Source organism: Pelodiscus sinensis, chromosome 3, assembly GCF_052426305.1.
Source record: "Pelodiscus sinensis isolate ZL-2025 chromosome 3, ASM5242630v1, whole genome shotgun sequence".
Classification (NCBI taxonomy): domain Eukaryota; kingdom Metazoa; phylum Chordata; order Testudines; family Trionychidae; genus Pelodiscus; species Pelodiscus sinensis.
This window is the reverse complement of record NC_143054.1, coordinates 5,586,735-5,604,019: the sequence shown is the minus strand read 5'-3', so window position 1 is coordinate 5,604,019 and position 17,285 is coordinate 5,586,735. Positions and strand designations below refer to the sequence as shown.

Below are 17,285 nucleotides of genomic sequence, written 5' to 3'. Positions count from 1 at the left end.
GTGATTCTTAAACTGTGTTCTGTGGCACACTGGTGTGCCATGGAGAACAATAGAATTACAATAGAATTCAAAATGGCTGTCCTTACAGGGGCAGGTGACTTTTTTTTTTTGCTCAATAACTGAAACCGCCAACCCTTTTTTCCCCTTAATAATTTCCCTCCCCCTCCCGACCCTTTTTCCACTCAACCTTTTTTTTTTTTTTTAAATCAACAAAAATCCTTGGTGTTCCTCATAAAAAAAATTATTGTTTGGTGTTCCTTGGTCTTAAAAAGTTTAAGAAACACTGGCCTACAAGATGCCGTGTCCTGGGGCTGCACACATGTAAATCCCTGTAGCACTTTAAAAAACAATCTGCCAGGTGCCAATTCATTGCACGCTCATGGCAGAAAGAAAAGTGTCTTTTGCAAGCTAACCACGAATCCGCCATTAGCCACGGAATCACTTTCCCACGGGAGGCAGGGAAAAGGTGTCGAGTCCAGATCGTGGGCTGGCGTGAACCGGAGTGTGGCCTCGATGGGGTTATAAACCTGCTGACAACCTGGCTGCTGGGTTAAAGCTAAAAACCAACCAGCCGCCTGCCCCCAAAGCCCATCTCCCTTTAATACCGTTCATTGAACCGACTTGGGATGTAGAATCTGACGAAATGAAACCAAACCACAGACAGCGTCAGGGTGGGGCTGAGTTTTCACCCATGGGTTTCCCCAGTCAGCCAGCTGCACAGATTCCATGTCTCCTGCCGATGCCGATGGACAGAGGGGAGCAGGGTCTCGTGATCTCCTTTGCTCTCACGCGGGTGACGCGCTGCTGGAATCATTCTCGGTACCTTGGATTAACATCAGGAATGCTGATTTCCACTGGAGAGGCCCCTGAGTAGCACTGGTGTAAGTGAGCGCCGAGTCAGGCTCTTCCCGTTAAAAGGGTCCATCGATTTCAATAAGCTTTGCATCCTTAATATTTCTAGTACGGAAGGACCTAAAGCTCCCCTAAAGACATCAGGGCCTCACTGTACTAGACACCGCACAAACATCACAACGGCAATCCCAGGCCCAGCCAGCTCAGGAAGAAGAATCATAGAATCGTAGAACACTAGAACTGGAAGGGATCTCGAGAGGTCATCGAGTCCAGTCCCCTGCCCTCACGGCAGGACCCAGCACCATCCAGATCATCCCTGACAGGTGTCTGTCCAACCTGCTCTTGAATATCTCCAGTGATGGAGATTCCACAACCTCCCCAGGCAACTTATTCCAGTGTTTCACCACCCTGACAGCTAGGAAGTTTTTCCTAATGTCCAACCTAAAACTCCCTTGCTGCAGTTTAAGCCCATTGCTTCTTGTCCCATCCTCAGAGGCCAAGGAGAACAAGTTTTCTCTGTCCTCCCTATAACACCCTTTTAGATACTTGAAAACCACTCTCCTGTCTGCTCTAATGGTATGTCTAGACTACCCCTTTTTCTGCTTTTTTTTCCAGAAGAGACTTTTCAGAAATTTGGCCCATCTACACTGGGCCAAATTTCGAAAAAAAAACACCACTCTTTCGGAAGATCCCTTCTTCCTCGTGACAGGGCTTCCAAGAGAGCACACCTGCTCTTCCACAAAAAAAAAAGTGGAAGAGCAAATGCATTCCGTGGATTCGGCAGAGTTTTTTCAGGATACCTATGGTATGCTGACCCCCCCTCCTCACACACACACAGTCTAGACGTATCCTCAGTCTTCTCTTTTCTAAACTAAACAAGCCAAATTCTTTCAGTCGTCCCTCATAGCTCATGTTTTCTAAACTTTTAAACATTCTTGATGCTCATCTCTGGACCCTCTCCAGTTTCTCCACATCTTTCTTGAAATGTGGTGCCTAGAACTGGACACAATACTCCAGCTGAGTCTAATATTTAACAACATGCAACAGGTAAGCAAAAGGGGCTGGAAAGGAGGGGAGCAGTGTTCCCTTGGGTGGGCAACCAGGAGAGATTCAAATGCCGTCCTGATGATTTGCAGAAAGCCCACAGCACCCACTACCATCAGCTTGTGTTTCTATGGGTGGTGCACATCTGCACATGCCTTAGTGCGGGTAACAAAATTTATTCCACACATGGATGGAAAATGAGAGGGAACATTGGAGGGGGATAGAATAGTCATGCTGAAGATAATAGTAAAAGCAAGCACAGCTGTAAAAATTAGCAGCCCCTGCGCTTTCTGAGGCCACCGTTGCCATCACGAATCAGGCCTTAGAGTCAATTCTACCGCTCTTAGATTCTCACACTCCTGCCCGTCACCACAGCGCCTGAGCACATTCTATGTAAAAGAGATAGCAGCATCTAGGTCCTTCAGGGACTGCATGGGAATCTCTGGCACTTTTCCCTCTGCGGGGTGAAAACCCAGGGCAAAGGCAATTCAATGCAAGTGAAGAGAAAACAAGGGTTAGCCAAACAGACCCAACTAGAGCAAGAGTTTTTCCAGAAAAGTAAAACGAAAAACCTCACAGCTGGGCAAAATCCAACTGAGTAGAATTCCTGTCCACCTGGAGAATTCCTCAGGTGAGTTATGACTTCATGGAGGAGGTGTGAATGCAAATTTGTGATTATTAATTAAGAATATAACATAAGAATGGCCATAATGGGTCAGACCAAAGGTCCACCCAGCCCAGTGTCCTGTCTGCCGACAGTGGCCAATGCCAGGTGCCCCAGAGGGAGTGAATCGAACAGGTAATGATCAAGCGATCTCTCTCCTGCCATCCATCTCCACCTTCTGACAAACAGAGGCTAGGGACACCATTCCTTACCCATACTGGCTAATAACCATTTGTGGACTTAACCTCCATGAATTTATCTAGTTCTCTTTTAAACTCTGTTATAGTCCTAGCCTTCACAGCCTCCTCCGGCAGGGAGTTCCACAGATTGACTATGCGCTGTGTGAAGAAGAACTTCCTTTTATTTGTTTTAAACCTCCTGCCTGCCCATTAGTTTCATTTGGTGGCCCCTAGTTCTTATATTATGGGAACAAATAAATAACTTTTCCTTATTCACTTTCTCCACACCACTCATGATTTTATATACAAATTGATTTTTATATAAATTATTATTAATATATTATTATAAACCCTAAATTACTGCAGTGGATCCCACTGATGTAACTAAGATCAGACTCTGGCTGTAAGTTCAATAACTTAGCTACCTCCAAGCCCATCTCTACAACTCTTCAAGCTCTGAAAATGAACTGGGAAATTTTGCCTCAGAAGGACAACCCCAGGGAGCATAGGAAAGCCACTGCTGGCTTGCTCACGGTGCTGAGAGTTACAGGATTGGTGTCTCTGTGAAGGAGAAAAGAAAGCGTTGTCGGAAATGGAGTTGCCAGAGGGTTCCCTCATGTCAGAATGGATGCCCACTATAGAACAGCAACTAAAAAAACATAAAACCCTATTGGCACTTGGCCACCTGTTCCCAAAAGGAGCCAGATTCTGCCTTCAGATAGGCATGTGCTATGCTTATTGCAACCCCTAGCTATGTCTACACTGCTACATTATTTCAGGATACCGGAGCATCCTGAAATAGCTATCCCGTGTCGTCACAGCAAGCCTGTTATTTTGGGCTCGCTATTTTGATGTCCCTATAAACCTCATTCCAGAAGGCATACGGGACGTTTCAGAATAGCGGCTTATTTCGAAATAAGATCGAAATAAGATACGCAATTTGCATAACTCAATTTGTGTATCTTATTTTGAACTATGGTGCAGTGTAGACGTAGCCCAGGGGAATAACCTGCAGCCATCTGCCGAGAATATACAGTCCAGATTTCTGTGGGCGCTGATCACTCTTCCAACCTTTCTGGTCTTTGTCATACCAACAAAATAGACCGGAATCAGAGGGCGAAAGACAGAGAAGATTCAGTGCAAACTTCTGGGCCAAATTTGGCTGTAACGATCTAGTATCTTGAGCCGATTATCAATTGAGTGAAGCCCTAAGAACAGTGTGCGGAGGGTGAGGGTGCACTCTGTTTTTAGCTTATCCCACTGCAGCAGCTGGAACTATCTGAAATTCAACCACTGTAGCTACAGGGAGCTGTGCAAACCTCTTCTCTTAGGGTACATCTAGACTACAGGCTTTTGTTGACAGAGGCTTTGTCGACAGATACTGTCGACAAAGCTTCTGTCGACAAAGAGTGTCTAGACTGCATCCAGTTCTGTCGACAAAGCAAGCTGCTTTGTCCACATGAGAGTGTAGACGCAAAAGACAGTGTAGATGCAATAACGCCTTTTGTTGACAGAATTCTGTCGACAAAAGGCGTTATTCCTCGTAGAATGAGGTTTACCACTGTCGACAAAACTGCCGAGTTCTGTTGATGTTATGTCGACAGAACTCGGCGGTAGTGTAGACGCAGGTATAGTTTTGCCAACAAAAGTCCACTTTTGTCGATAAAACCTTGTAGTCTAGACACACCCTTACAGTTCTCATCCCTCCCCATCCAGCTGCATTTCGAGGTTCCTCCACGCAAAAGCCAGTGGCAACGTAGTGCCCGTGGTGACCCTAACACACAGACTGGCCCAGGTTGCTTTGTGAACCTCGGGGAGGTTTCCATCAGAGCGGCCGCTTTGAGTTTGTCATGAACCAGGAACCAGGAGGAGTGGGGTGGTTTCTAAGCACACCGTCCTCATCACTGCTCATATGCCATGCGGCTAGGCTCCCACCCTGGCTCATGGATTCCCCAACAGAAGAGGTGGTCAAATATTGGAATAAATTGCCAAGGGAGGTGGTGGAATCTTCCTCTCTGGAGATATTTAAGAACAGGTTAGATAGACATCTGTCAGGGATGGTGTAGACAGAGCTTGGTCCTGCCTTGAGGGCGGGGGGCTGGACTCGATGACCTCTCGAGGTCCCTTCCAGTCCTATGATTCTATGATTCTATGATTCTAAGAGGATTCCGCCCACAACTCCTGGAAGACCTTGTTTCTGTGACGCTGTCAAGTTCTCAGCACTATTGCACTCGCACTTTTCACGTGTACACCGACGGGCACCTGAAACATTCCTTGGGTTGCCTGAGGGCAGACTGCCAATGTGCTAGACTTCTGGAGACCTAGGCTTGGCTTTCAGCCTGCTGTGCTCGGACTCCCTGGATCAGCAGGGCTGGGGGTCTGCATCACCAGGACGTTTGCCTCCTGCGTGGATACATCCTCCATACGCCACAGCAGCAGCTTGGCCGGCCGGCACAAGGGATCTGCACCCGTGAACTCGAAGGGAAGTTGGTGAGTGACTGGTGACCGGCATGTGGGGCCTTACAAAGAGGGAGGGGAAGCCAAGGCAAAAATCAGGAAGAGGGGAGAAAATAAGAGGAACTTCAGGGCACAAATCCCTCCTCTGATCTCTGTCTTAAGGTTTTTCTGTCACTCCCCCCACCACATTATCCAAAGCCCATCTCCTCCTAATCACTTCCATGGGACAAGCTGAAGGCCAGGGTACTGTGAGGACACACAGGGATAGGAAGATACAAGAAGCTTCCCTAATATAGTAGCCAGGCACCGTGATAGGCCTGGCACATTCCCAGGACACGGACCTGCCTGGACTCTGCACTGGCCAGCAGAGCCGGCCGTACACATGGCAAGAAGCATGCTACCCGCTCGGAATAGATGGTGCCAGGAAGCTGCTCCCATGAGGAGCTTGGAGAAAAATAATCTCAACTACACATACAATATGATGGGGACTAATTTAGCTACAACTGCTCAAGAGAGAGATTGTGGAGTCATTGTGGATAGTTCTCTGAAAATATCCACTCAGGATATGTCTAGATTACATCCCTCTTTCGACAGAGGGATGTAAATGAGGCACTTCGAAATTGCAAATGAAGCCGGGATTTGAATTTCCCGTACTTCATTTGCATAATCACGTAATGGCTCTTTCAAAAAAAGCGGTATTTCGAAAGTAAAACCACTGTCTAGATGCGGTTCTTTCAAAAAGGAAAGGCTTTCACAAAAGATCCTTTTTTGAGGTTTACAGGATCTTTCGGAAAAGCCTTTCCTCAGTTTTTGAGGTTTACAGGATCTTCGAAAAATCCTTTCCTCAGGTTTTGAGGTATACAGGATCTTTCGAAAAAGCCTTCCCTTTTCAAATGAACCGCATGTTGACCTTGGTTTTACTTTCAAAATAACACTTTTTCGAAAGAGCGCCATTACATGATTGTGCAAATGAAGCACGAGAAATTCAAATCCCAGCTTCATTTGCAATTTTGAAATGCCTAATTTACATCCCTCTGTCGAATGAGGGATGTAATCTAAACAGAGCCTCAGTGTGCAGCAGCAGTCAAGAAAGCAAACAGAACATTAGGAATCATTAAAAAAGGGATAGAGAATAAGACAGAGAATATTTTATTGCCTCTGTGTAAATCCATGGTACGCCCACAGCTTGAATACTGTGCACAGATGTGGTCGCTTCATCTCATCAAAGATACATTGGCACAGGAAAAGGTTCAGAGAAGGGCAACAAAAATGATTAGGGGTTTGGAACGGGTCCCATATGAAGAGAGATTACAAAGACTTGGACTTTTCAACTTAGAAAAGAGGAGACTAAGGGGGGGATATGAAAGAGGTCTATAAAATCATGTCTGGTGTGGAAAAAGTGAATAAGGAAAAGTTTTTTACTTGTTCCCATAATATAAGAACTAGGGGTCACCAAATTAAATGAATAGATAGCAGATTTAAAACAAACAAAAGGCAGTTTTTCTTCATGCAGCACAAAATCAACCTGTGGAACTCCTTGCCAGAGGATGTAGTAAAGACTAGGACTTTAACAGGGTTCAAAAAAGAGCTAGATAGATTCATGGAGGTTAGGTCCATCAATGGGTAAGAAATGGTGTCCTTAGCCTCTGTTTGTAAATGGATGACAGGAGAGGGATCATGTGATGATTCTCTGTTGTGTTCCCTCCCTCTGGGGCATCTGGCGTTGGACACTGCGGGCAGACAGGACACTGGGCTAGATGGACCTTTGGCCTGACCCCGTCTGGCCATTATGTTCTTATGAGGACCACTAGGCCTTTCTGGGTCACAGCACTTCTTGGGGTTCCCCCCTGGGGTTCTGCAGCTCCACCCCTCCTCTTCTCCAGCACTGTGCCCATCTGGTACATCTAAGCCCTTACCGACTATAATTGAAATAAGTGTCGCATGTGATTCCAAGTCAATAATCTTCCACAGCAGGAAACCCTCATAGCCAGCACCCATGTCTCACCGGCATTCACCTGGGCACCAGCCTGTTCATCAAGTGCAAGAATATTGGCTCACGTGGGCAGTGCAACACGTTGCACGAGTCATTCCTGGGAAAGGGAACTTGAAGCTCTCAGGACCTTGGTTTCAGGGAGGGATTCATTTGGCCCAGACACACACGGAAGTGCCCCTGGGTTCTGCATTCAGAGATTGCCTAGTGTGGCTGTTCCCAGACCACAGAATCACAGAACACTAGAACTGGAAGGGACCTCGAGAGGTCATCGAGTCCAGTCCCCTGCCCCCATGGCAGGACCCAGCACTGTCTAGATCATCCCTGACAGGTGTCTGTCTAACCTGCTCTTAAATATCTCTAGGGATGGAGATTCCACAACCTCCCTAGGCACCTTATTCTAGTGTGTAACCACCCTGACAGTTGGGAAGTTTTTCCTAATGTCCAACCTAAACCTCCCTTGCTGCAGTTTAAGCCCCTTGCTTCTAGTCCTGTCCTCAGAGGCCAAGGAGAACAATTTTTCTCCCTCCTCCTTGTAGCCACATTTTAGGTACTTGAAATCTACTATCATGTCCCTTCTCGGTCTTCTCTTTTCCAAACTAAACAAACCCAATTCTGTCAGCTCATGTTTTCTAGACCCTTCATCATTCTTGTTGCTCTTCTCTGGACCCTCTCCAATTTCTCCACAGCTTTCTTGAAATGTGGTGCCCAGAGCAGGACACAATGCTCCAATCGAGGCCTAACCAGTGCAGAGAAGAGCGAAAGAATGACTTCTCGTGTCTTGCTCACAACACTCCTGGTAATGCCTCCTCTCCTCAGGGCAAAGCCCAGATAAATGGGGTTTAACCAGGTGAGCTGCTCTGAGTCTGACTAGAATCGTTCCCCCATGCCAAGTGTTTCATGGGAAGGACAAACAGGCCACGTCCCTCTAGGCACACCTCAACCTCACCCCACAAAACCCCTTCTACATGGAGGCCAATTGAGCTCCACACCCCACGGGGGATGCCAACCATCTCCCAGGCAACAGAACTGGCTTTGTAGTATTCCGAGCCTTCTCCCAGGCCAGAGGAGTTGGCTGACAGAGCAAGAAGGGGACTGAGGCATTAGTGCTTCTCCGGAATAAACCCACAGGCGCCACGTATCAGAGACTCACCTTCTTCCCATCCACCGTGTAGAGCTTCTTCACCGTGAACTGCAGGAGCTCGGAAATCTCATCCAGGAGAGTTTTGAAGCTCCGAGCGTTCCTGCGATTCAGGATAATCGAGCGCCGGACGCCAACGTCCCCGTTCTTAACCAAAGTGATTTTCTTGGGTATTTTGGGGCCTTGCTGGGAAAAAGGCATGGACTGGTCTTCGTGCCTGCCTTCCGGGCCTCCTCTCCTCAGGGCACTCACCGGGCGGCCATTCCACTGAGGGCCTCCCCGCCGGCCCATGCCGATGCTAAAGGGCTTGGTGTATTTCTTGTCAGAGCAGAGGTAGCACCCGCCATCCTCCAGCTGGTCCAGGGCGCTGATGCAGTGGACCCCCCGTGGAGTGGTGATGGTCCGCACCCCGAAGGGCAGAGGGACCCTGTGGGAGAGGTCATCCATGAGGGCATTGAAGCTCTTGAAGCTGCGTGGGTTGATGGCCATCTTGACTCCCCCAAACTGAGGGTCTCCGCTCTTGAAGAAGGTTATTTTCTTGGTCGGAGGAACCTGGGGGATCGAATTTATCCGAGTCACGGAAGGAAGGGCCTGCTCGTAGTTGTAGGGGCTGGAGGTGGCCAGGTAATCGGCCGGAGTCTGCATCATTGCCCAGGCTTAAAAGGTACCTGCAACAGAAGCACACAGCACAGTTTGGACTGGGTCATACAGAACCAAGGGCTGGTAAGTCACAGGGCCAAATTTTCCACACATGGGCAAGCATACTTACTATATGGATGCCAGGGAGAGCAGAATTTAGCTCATGATATCATACCATTGCCAGCTAGCTGGCTCAAATATATATGAGGCTAGGTAGCTGCAAATATAAGTACAAGCTTTTAAAAACTAACACAAATTGTGTTCACAGTTTTTCTAGAGGAAATGCACTGAAGACCCTTGGGGTACGTCTAGACGACAGGCTTCTGTCGACAGAAGTTTTGTTGACAGATACTGTCGACAAAGAGCGTCTACACTACATTGAGTTCTGTCGACAAAGCAAGCTGCCAAGACAGACACGCAGACAGGAAACCCCGCAATGTCATTTGAGTAAAGAGCTTAAATGATAGAAATGCTTCAATTAAGCAGGAATGGAGGCTCCAAAAATGATACTTTGCCAGCCTAACACAGTGGAAACTCCATAATCCAGACTTCCCTAGACCGGCAACACCTCTGGTCCAGCATTGTTGGGAGGACCCCCTGGGGGCAGGAGTGTTGCCAGATGAGGAGGCCAAGAAAGGGGCCACTGGGGAGAGCCCCCTGGCAGCAACAGAACTGCCGGGTGGAACATGGAGCCTCAGGTGGTAGTGGGAGCCAGTGGGGGGAAGCACCGAACCCTCTCCCCCAGGTGGCAGCAGAACCGCAGGGCAAAAGCAGACCCCCCAGGTGGCAGCAGAATCCGGGGTGGCAGCAGGGTGGCCAAGGAAGAAAAGCAGAGCTCCTGGTGCATTGATCTCTCTGGGTTCAGCAAATTCCCTGATCCAGGACTGCTCAGGTCCCAAGGATGTCGGACCAGGGAGATTCTACTTGGAATTGCCATATTTCCATTCATTCATGGGCAACAAAGCACTAAAGTTACAGGCACAATCTCAGACAGTTTTAAGTATGTTTGCATGGGTACAGGCACTGCACGTTACTGGTGATAACAAGGGGAAACTGATCAGCAAAGATTGTTGGCTAAAGAAAAAGACCCTGATCTCAGCTAGATGAGGCATAGGCTGTGTCTGCACTGGCATGAATTTCCGGAACTGCTTAAAACGGAATACTATTCCATTTTCAGTTTTTCCTGAAAAGGAGCGTCTACATTGGCAGGCTGCTTTTCCGGAAAAGCCCTTTTTCCGGAAAAGCGTCTGTGGCCAATGTAGACGCGCTTTTCCAGAAAAGAGCCCCAATCGCCATTTTCGCGATCGGGGCTTTTTTCCGGAAAAGACTACTGGGCTGTCTATACTGGCCCTTTTCCGGAACAGTGTTCCGGAATAAGGACTTATGCCCGAGTGGGAGCAGAATAGTTTTTCTGGAATAGCGGCTGATTTTGTACAGTAGAGTGTCGTTGCTTTTCTGGAAATTCAAGGGCCAGTGTAGACAGCTCGCAGCTTATTCCGGAAAAGCGGCTGATTTTCCGGAATAAGTGGCCGAGTGGGGACACAGCCATAGTATCTAGGACCAGCACCCATTTTGTCTTCCACGTTACCTGCTTGGCGTCTCTAAGGCCATTTTAAAAAATTACTCTTAAATACAAAACTGCTTGTACAAAACATTTCCTACAAAGGTGATAAATGTATCTCTAAGAACTTCACCTCATACACAGTTGTGTGTAGCATGCCACAGCTAGTTCTAATGTCAAGAAAAATAATTATTCAATTCTGAATTATTTAGCGGGCACCCAAATCCGCTACCGGTAAACCACTAGCAATATTGTAAATGTCTTCTGTGGGCGCAACATTTGGACCTCAATAAATAATGTGATTTGCTCCATTTTACAGTTTTTGAATCTCCAGTAATTTTTTTTTATTTTTTTATTTTATTTTTACTGCTATGCTGTCATTAAATGCCTGCACACTAATAGGAGACTAAATCTACCATTTCAGTAAATGATGGGTTGATCTAGAATGAGGGGAAAAAGGAATGTTGGCACCATTTGAAAGATTATTACTTTGATACATTTTTAATCAGCTCTTTAATGCTATTTCCCACGGACGCGGATTTCAAGGAGCTGCAGCTTTTTTACATATGCATCAAGTCTGCAGTTGCAGGACAATTTTTCTTTTCTTTCTGTAAAGATCTATCCATCAGTCTAACTCTTCAGAAACTGCTGCCATTCCCATGCATTTCAATGGTGTTGAAAAGTTATGTCCCTCTGCCTCAGCTCCTAAATCTCACTACTTTCAGATATTGGCTTATTTTGCAGAGAACCTGGAAACCCAAATCTTTCCAAATTGATAGTCCACAAAGCAGTTATAGGTGGTTCATGGAAATGTGTTTGGTTAGATGTGGCTGACTTGCCTTGTTTCTAGCTGCTAAATCACATAAAATAAGAGCTACAATTACATAAAATGCTGTCCTTATATTACTTGTCCCGGTAAGCAATTGTCCAGGGATGTCAGAAGATTGCAAAAGGAACGAAAAATGGACCATACAGTGGCAAATGGGAGGATAGATAATCCACATTGCTGCAAGTGGTACATGAGAAAGTCTGTCTATGGAGAAATGGCCCGGACTATGAAAAACCCTTCCAGCAAATCCAGGGAAGTCTCAATTTGGTTTACATTTTAACTTGGTCTCAGAAGGAGCTCAGTGGGAACATTTATTCCAAGGTGTAGGGCCGGACTGGGGTTGTATCAAACGTTTGGGCTAGACAGCGTATTGCCACCCTAGCTCAGATACAAAACCTTGCAGAAAAACAACACAAAGCACCTTCAAAGCATGTGTCTGTACTCACTCGAAATCGCCGCATGGTCCTTGATCAAGGCGACTTTTCATTAACGAAACAGCCAAGCGATTGTAAAAAACCACCACCCCAGAACCCACTGGTCAACGCAGTGAAAAGCAATAGCCGGCAGAGGCTGTCAATCAAACTGTCCTCAAAACCGCTGACCACAGCTCTGAGGGTTAATCGGGCCGGCGGTGCTAAGGATAGCAAGCAAAGCTACCTAATCTCTTAGCGAAGGCTCTCAAATCCAGCAGGGCTTTAGACACAAAGTGTGATTCGTCTTTCACTCGCGCCCCGTTCCGCTGGAGTACGTCGATTGATGTCAGTGGAGTTCCTTTTGATTCACCCCAGAGTAAAGGGGGAGCAGACTCCGGCTCAAAGCAGCAATGCTTTCGTATTGCATCACGACATGTGGAGCTCCACTTAACTTTCCCTGAGTCATCCGTAGGTATTCTTAGTGATTTACAGCCAAGATTCTCCCTGTTGTAACCCCTGAGCTACATGTCCTAGACAGGTGAACCATCCCTTAATGCTGGACTGGTACAAGCATTTTTTTCCTATGGTATAAGATTTATTTTTCCATTAACAACATAAGAGCGGCCAGACTGGGTCAGACCAAAGGTCCATCTAGCCCAGGGTCCTGTCTGCCGACAGTGGCCAATGCCAGGTGCCCCAGAGGGAGGGAACACAACAGGGAAACATCACGTGATCCCTCCCCTGTCGCCCATTCCCAGCCCCTGACAAACAGAGGCTAGGGCAGGGGTCGGCAACCCCCCCCCCCCATGCGAGCCCATTTTACTGGTACGTGGGCAGGAGCTCGGCCCTGCCCCCGCTCCCCCGTGCAGCGGGGAGCCAGTGCTGTGGGGAAGCCAGTGAGGAGCCAGTGGTGTGGGGAGCCAATGGGGAGCCAGTGCTGTGGGGAGCCAGTGCTGTGGGGGATCCAATGGGGAGCCAGAACTGTGGGGGAGCCAGCAGGGAGCTAGTTCTGCTTGTGAGGGAGCCAGTGCTGTGGGGAGCCAATCGGGAGCCAGCACTGTGGGGGAACCAATGGGGAGCCAGTGCTGCTTGCGAGGGAGCCAGCGCTATGGGGAGCCAGCACTGTGGGGGAACCAATGGGGAGCCAGTGCTGCTTGCGAGGGAGCCAGTGCTGTGGGGAGCCAGCACTGTGGGGGAACCAATGGGGAGCCAGTGCTGCTTGCGAGGGAGCCAGCGCTATGGGGAGCCAGCACTGTGGGGGAACCAATGGGGAGCCAGTGCTGCTTGCGAGGGAGCCAGCGCTATGGGGAGCCAGCACTGTGGGGGAACCAATGGGGAGCCAGTGCTGCTTGCGAGGGAGCCAGTGCTGTGGGGAGCCAGCACTGTGGGGGAACCAATGGGGAGCCAGTGCTGCTTGCGAGGGAGCCAGCGCTGTGGGGAGCCAGTGCTGTGGGGAGCCAATGGGGAGCCAGTGCTGCTTGTGAGGGAGCCAGCGCTGTGGGGAGCCAGCAGGTAGCCAGTGCTGTGGGGAGCCAATGGGGAGCCAGTGCTGTGGCTCTGGCCTCAGCCAGGCAGCTGTAGGATGGAGCTTTGGGAAGGGGCCTAGTGTCCAACCTAAACCTCCCTTGCTGCAATTTAAGACGCTTGCTTTTTGTCCTATCATCAGAGAACAAGGAGAACAATTTTTCTCCCTCCTCCTTGAAACACCCTTTTAGGTAGATGAAAACTTCTATCATGTCCCCTCTCAGGCTTCTCTTTCCTAAACGAAACAATCTCTGTCTTATTCTTTATCCTTTTTTCAATTACTCAAATTATTTGCATTTTGACTGCTATTGCACAGAGTGGATGTTTTCAGAGAACTATCCACAATGGGTGTGTCTAGACTACAGGGTTTTTTCGAAAAAAAGTGGTCTTTTTTCGAAAAAACTTCCCCATGCGTCTAGACTGCCGCCGCATTCTTTTGAAATTAAATCGAAAGAACGCGGCGGTTTTTTCAACCGCAGTAAACCTCATTTTACGAGGAAGAATGCCTTTTTTCAAAAGAGACTCTTTTGAAAGAGGCTTGTAGTCTAGAGGTAGCCAATGACTCCATGATCTCTTACTTGAGAGGTAATATCTATTTTAGTCCCCATCCGTTTGTATGTATAGTTGGATTGATGTTTTCCAATGTGCATGACTGTGCATTTATCAGCATTAAAATCCACTTGACATTGTATTGCCCAGCCACCTAGTTTTCTGCTTTGGATTTCCCTGTATGAGCAATATGGTAGCATCTGTTTACCCTTTTCTCCAATCCATTTTTTAGTATGTTGAATAGGATTGGTCCCAGTGTGCCCCCCTGAGGGACATTACTTGTTACCTCTTTCCATTCTGAGAATTTACCATTTGTTCCTACCCTTTGTTTCCTGTCTTTTAACCAGTTAACAATCCATGAGAGGACCTTCCTTCTTATCTCATGACAACTCACTTTACTTAAGACCTCTTGGGGTATGTCTAAACTACATGGCTCTGTTGACGGAGCCATGTAGATTTGTTTGTTTGGCAAAGGGAAATGAAGCCACAATTTAAATAATCGCAGCTTTATTTAAATTTACATGGCTGCTGTGCTGAGCCGAAAAACAGCTGATCAGCTGTTTGTCGGCTCAGCGTGCTAGTCTGAACGCTCCCCTGTCGACATGAAAGCCTTTTATCGACATCCCCGGTAAACCTCATCCTACGAGGCATAATGGGGATGTTGATAAAAGGCTTTCAGGTCGGCCTGGAGCGTCCAGACTAGCGCGCTGAGCCGACAAACAGCTGATCAGCTGTTTGTCAGCTCAGCGCGGCAGCCATGTAAATTTAAATGAAGCCGCGATTATTTAAATCGCGGCTTCATTTCCCTTTGCCTTTCTGTCTTATCTACATGCCTCCATCGAAGGAGGCATGTAGTCTAGACACACCCTTGGTGAGGGACTTTGTCAAAGGCTTTCTAGAAATCCAGGTACACAAAATCCACTAGATCCCCTTGTCCAGACTAGACTCTTTTCTTTGATCCTTCCCCCCGTACATACGTCGACCTGCGGGTGTAGCGTAGAGGCACTCTAAGCAATTAAGAATCCAGCACATCCCCAGAGAAGGTGTGTGGAGGGTTAACGACTGGGAAACACCAGGCTTCTCTCCGGTTCGAATTTGTCTAGCTTCAGCTTCCAGAGCGGGGTTCTTGGGACACCTTTTCCTGCTAAATTAAAGAGTCATCTTCAGGACAGCGGACCAACTCGCTGGGCCCTGGGCAAGGTGAGGGGCCGGCTCCCAGCTCCCAGAAGGGGAGGGGCCATCGGAGGAAGGGACAGACCCGAGGTAGCCAGTCCTTAGCACTGCCTGGACCACCCTGTCCCTCCCCTCCCCTCTCCCCCCCCTCCTCCCGCCCAGCCCTCAGCACTGCCCAGAGACTGCCGCTAAGGCAGTGGTCACCAAGCAGTAGATGGGGATCTACTGGTGGATCTTGGAGCCTCTGACAGGTGATCCTGACCGGTTTGGCCAAGAGGCTGTTATCAAGTGCGGGCACTTCAGCTGCCCCTCCCCCCCATTGCTGCTCACCTCCTGCCCTTTGCCTTGACGCTGTTCCCTCAGGATCCTCCTACTTGCTGTGCAGGACAGGGGAGGGGAGGGAGTGGAGGGGTGCTGATATCAAGGTGCCTCCTCTCCCACTCTGTATCCTAACTCCATAAAACAGAGAGGGGACAACAGGGCTTGGGATGGAAGGAGTTTGCTGGCTGCTTTTGGGAGGGGTGCAGGGCTGGGGCAGGGGTGAGCCTGCATTAACCCCACTGCACCACCACCCGGGAGTCACCCGAGGTAAACAGTGCCCAGCTGAAGCCCACATTCCAAAACCCTACCCCAGTCATGAACCCCCTTCTGCATCCCTAACCCCAAGCACCACTGACTGCATCCAAATGCCCTCGTAGAGCCTGCACCTAGAACCCCCTCTGATATCCCAACTGCCTGCAGCTCAGAGCCCCTCACACTCCAGATCCCTTAATCCAAGGCCAGAACCTGCACCCCAACCCTCTGCCCCAGCCTAGTGAAAGCGACGGCGGGAGGGGGGAGGATGGAGTGAGCAGGGGCATGGCCTCTCAAGAGGCGGGGGTAGGGTATTTGGGTTTCAGATAGATCTTGGATTGCAGTTAAATTCAAAAAGTGATCTCCTGCATCAAAAGGTTGGAGACCACTACGCTAAGGGCTCCAGCAGTGATATAAGGGGCCCAGGGCTTTGACCCCTGCCACAGTAGCAGCAGCGACCAGGAGCCCGGAGACCTTACGACAGGTTTATATAATTTCTATATACCATCCATAGGAAGTAACAGATTGACACACACGTTATAGTACACCATTGCCTATTAAATTCAGTGACTGACTCTACCTCCCTCTTTGGTAGTGGGACCAAACAGGTAGGAATTCTCATCCTCAGACCTTCCCTACCCTCGCATGTCTGGAGCCAGAGTGGGAGGCAACTCACAACTCGGTTTAGCCCCTCCCCCTCACATCCTGTCTTTACAATGGAGGCCAGCTCTGAGTCACATCCTAGTCTAGATCGCATGCACAAATAGGCATAGAATTTACTCCTTCATAGTCCCCTGTGGGCATTCCTATCTCCCCATCCACCCAGATTCGTAAATTGGTATCCATCACCATTGCAGACATGAGTTTTCTTCTTGTAAAATCACAGTACTACAGGAAGTCTCTGTTTGGCAGGGGTTAAAGGCTTAAGGGATATTGAGACATCTTAGCAGAACTGTGTGAGAGAAACTTACACAACGTCAGCCAGGCCTATGCCTGGTTTAGTCCGGTCTTGTGGCTAAGATCTAGTCAAGAATCAGTTTGATTTGATATGCCCCTGTCATGGCTCCTTCCTCACTCTGGCACAATAAATGTAGAAGTGCAGGCCCGCAAAAGTATCCCAAAGCCTTATCTGCCAGGCTTTGGTATAAAGCTTCCCCCCAAAATCTTAACCTAGATTTTGGGGATAAAATCCGCTGCCACCATCCAAGTAATAATAAAGAAACCAGGGAGAGACTTAAAATAAGGGATCTTTCGGAAAAGGCTTTATTTTCCGAAAGATCCACGTCTAGACTGGTGCTTTTTTCCGGCAAAGTGCCGTGCCGAAAAAAAGCGGCAGCCATTTTTATGCTAATGAAGCGGGGGAGATTTAAATCCCCACTTCATTAGCAATTGCGATAAGTCTAATTTACATCCCTTTTACGAAAAAGGGATGTCGTCTAGACGTAGCCACAAAATAATAATCATGGGGAAACTCCACCATGGGCCTAAAACTTAGTTACAAAGGAAAGCAAAAACATTTTTAAAAAGTGTACAGACATCAGATCCCATTTCCCAAACCATAAAACCTAACGGATTTACCTAAACTTTACCCTACTTATAGAAGAGTCTATTCTTGAAGGGGGACATTCTGTCTCCCTCCCTCAGTAGCTGGAGTGAAACTACCCAGGACAAAGGAGAGGGAAAAACCCAAAATTCCG

The 17,285-nt window shown here is 48.3% G+C and overlaps 1 protein-coding gene across 1 annotated transcript in view; it reads right to left on the bottom strand.

The window, feature by feature from the left end:
- RP1L1 (RP1 like 1) overlaps nt 1-8,978 on the bottom strand; it is a 34,387-nt gene extending 25,409 nt beyond the window's left edge. Inside the window, exon 1 of the mRNA XM_089776918.1 lies at nt 8,340-8,978. Coding sequence (XP_089633044.1) covers nt 8,340-8,975 — 636 coding nt within the window. The 5' untranslated portion in view covers nt 8,976-8,978. The remainder of the gene's footprint in view (nt 1-8,339) is intronic.
- Nucleotides 8,979-17,285: the final 8,307 nt, after the last annotated feature.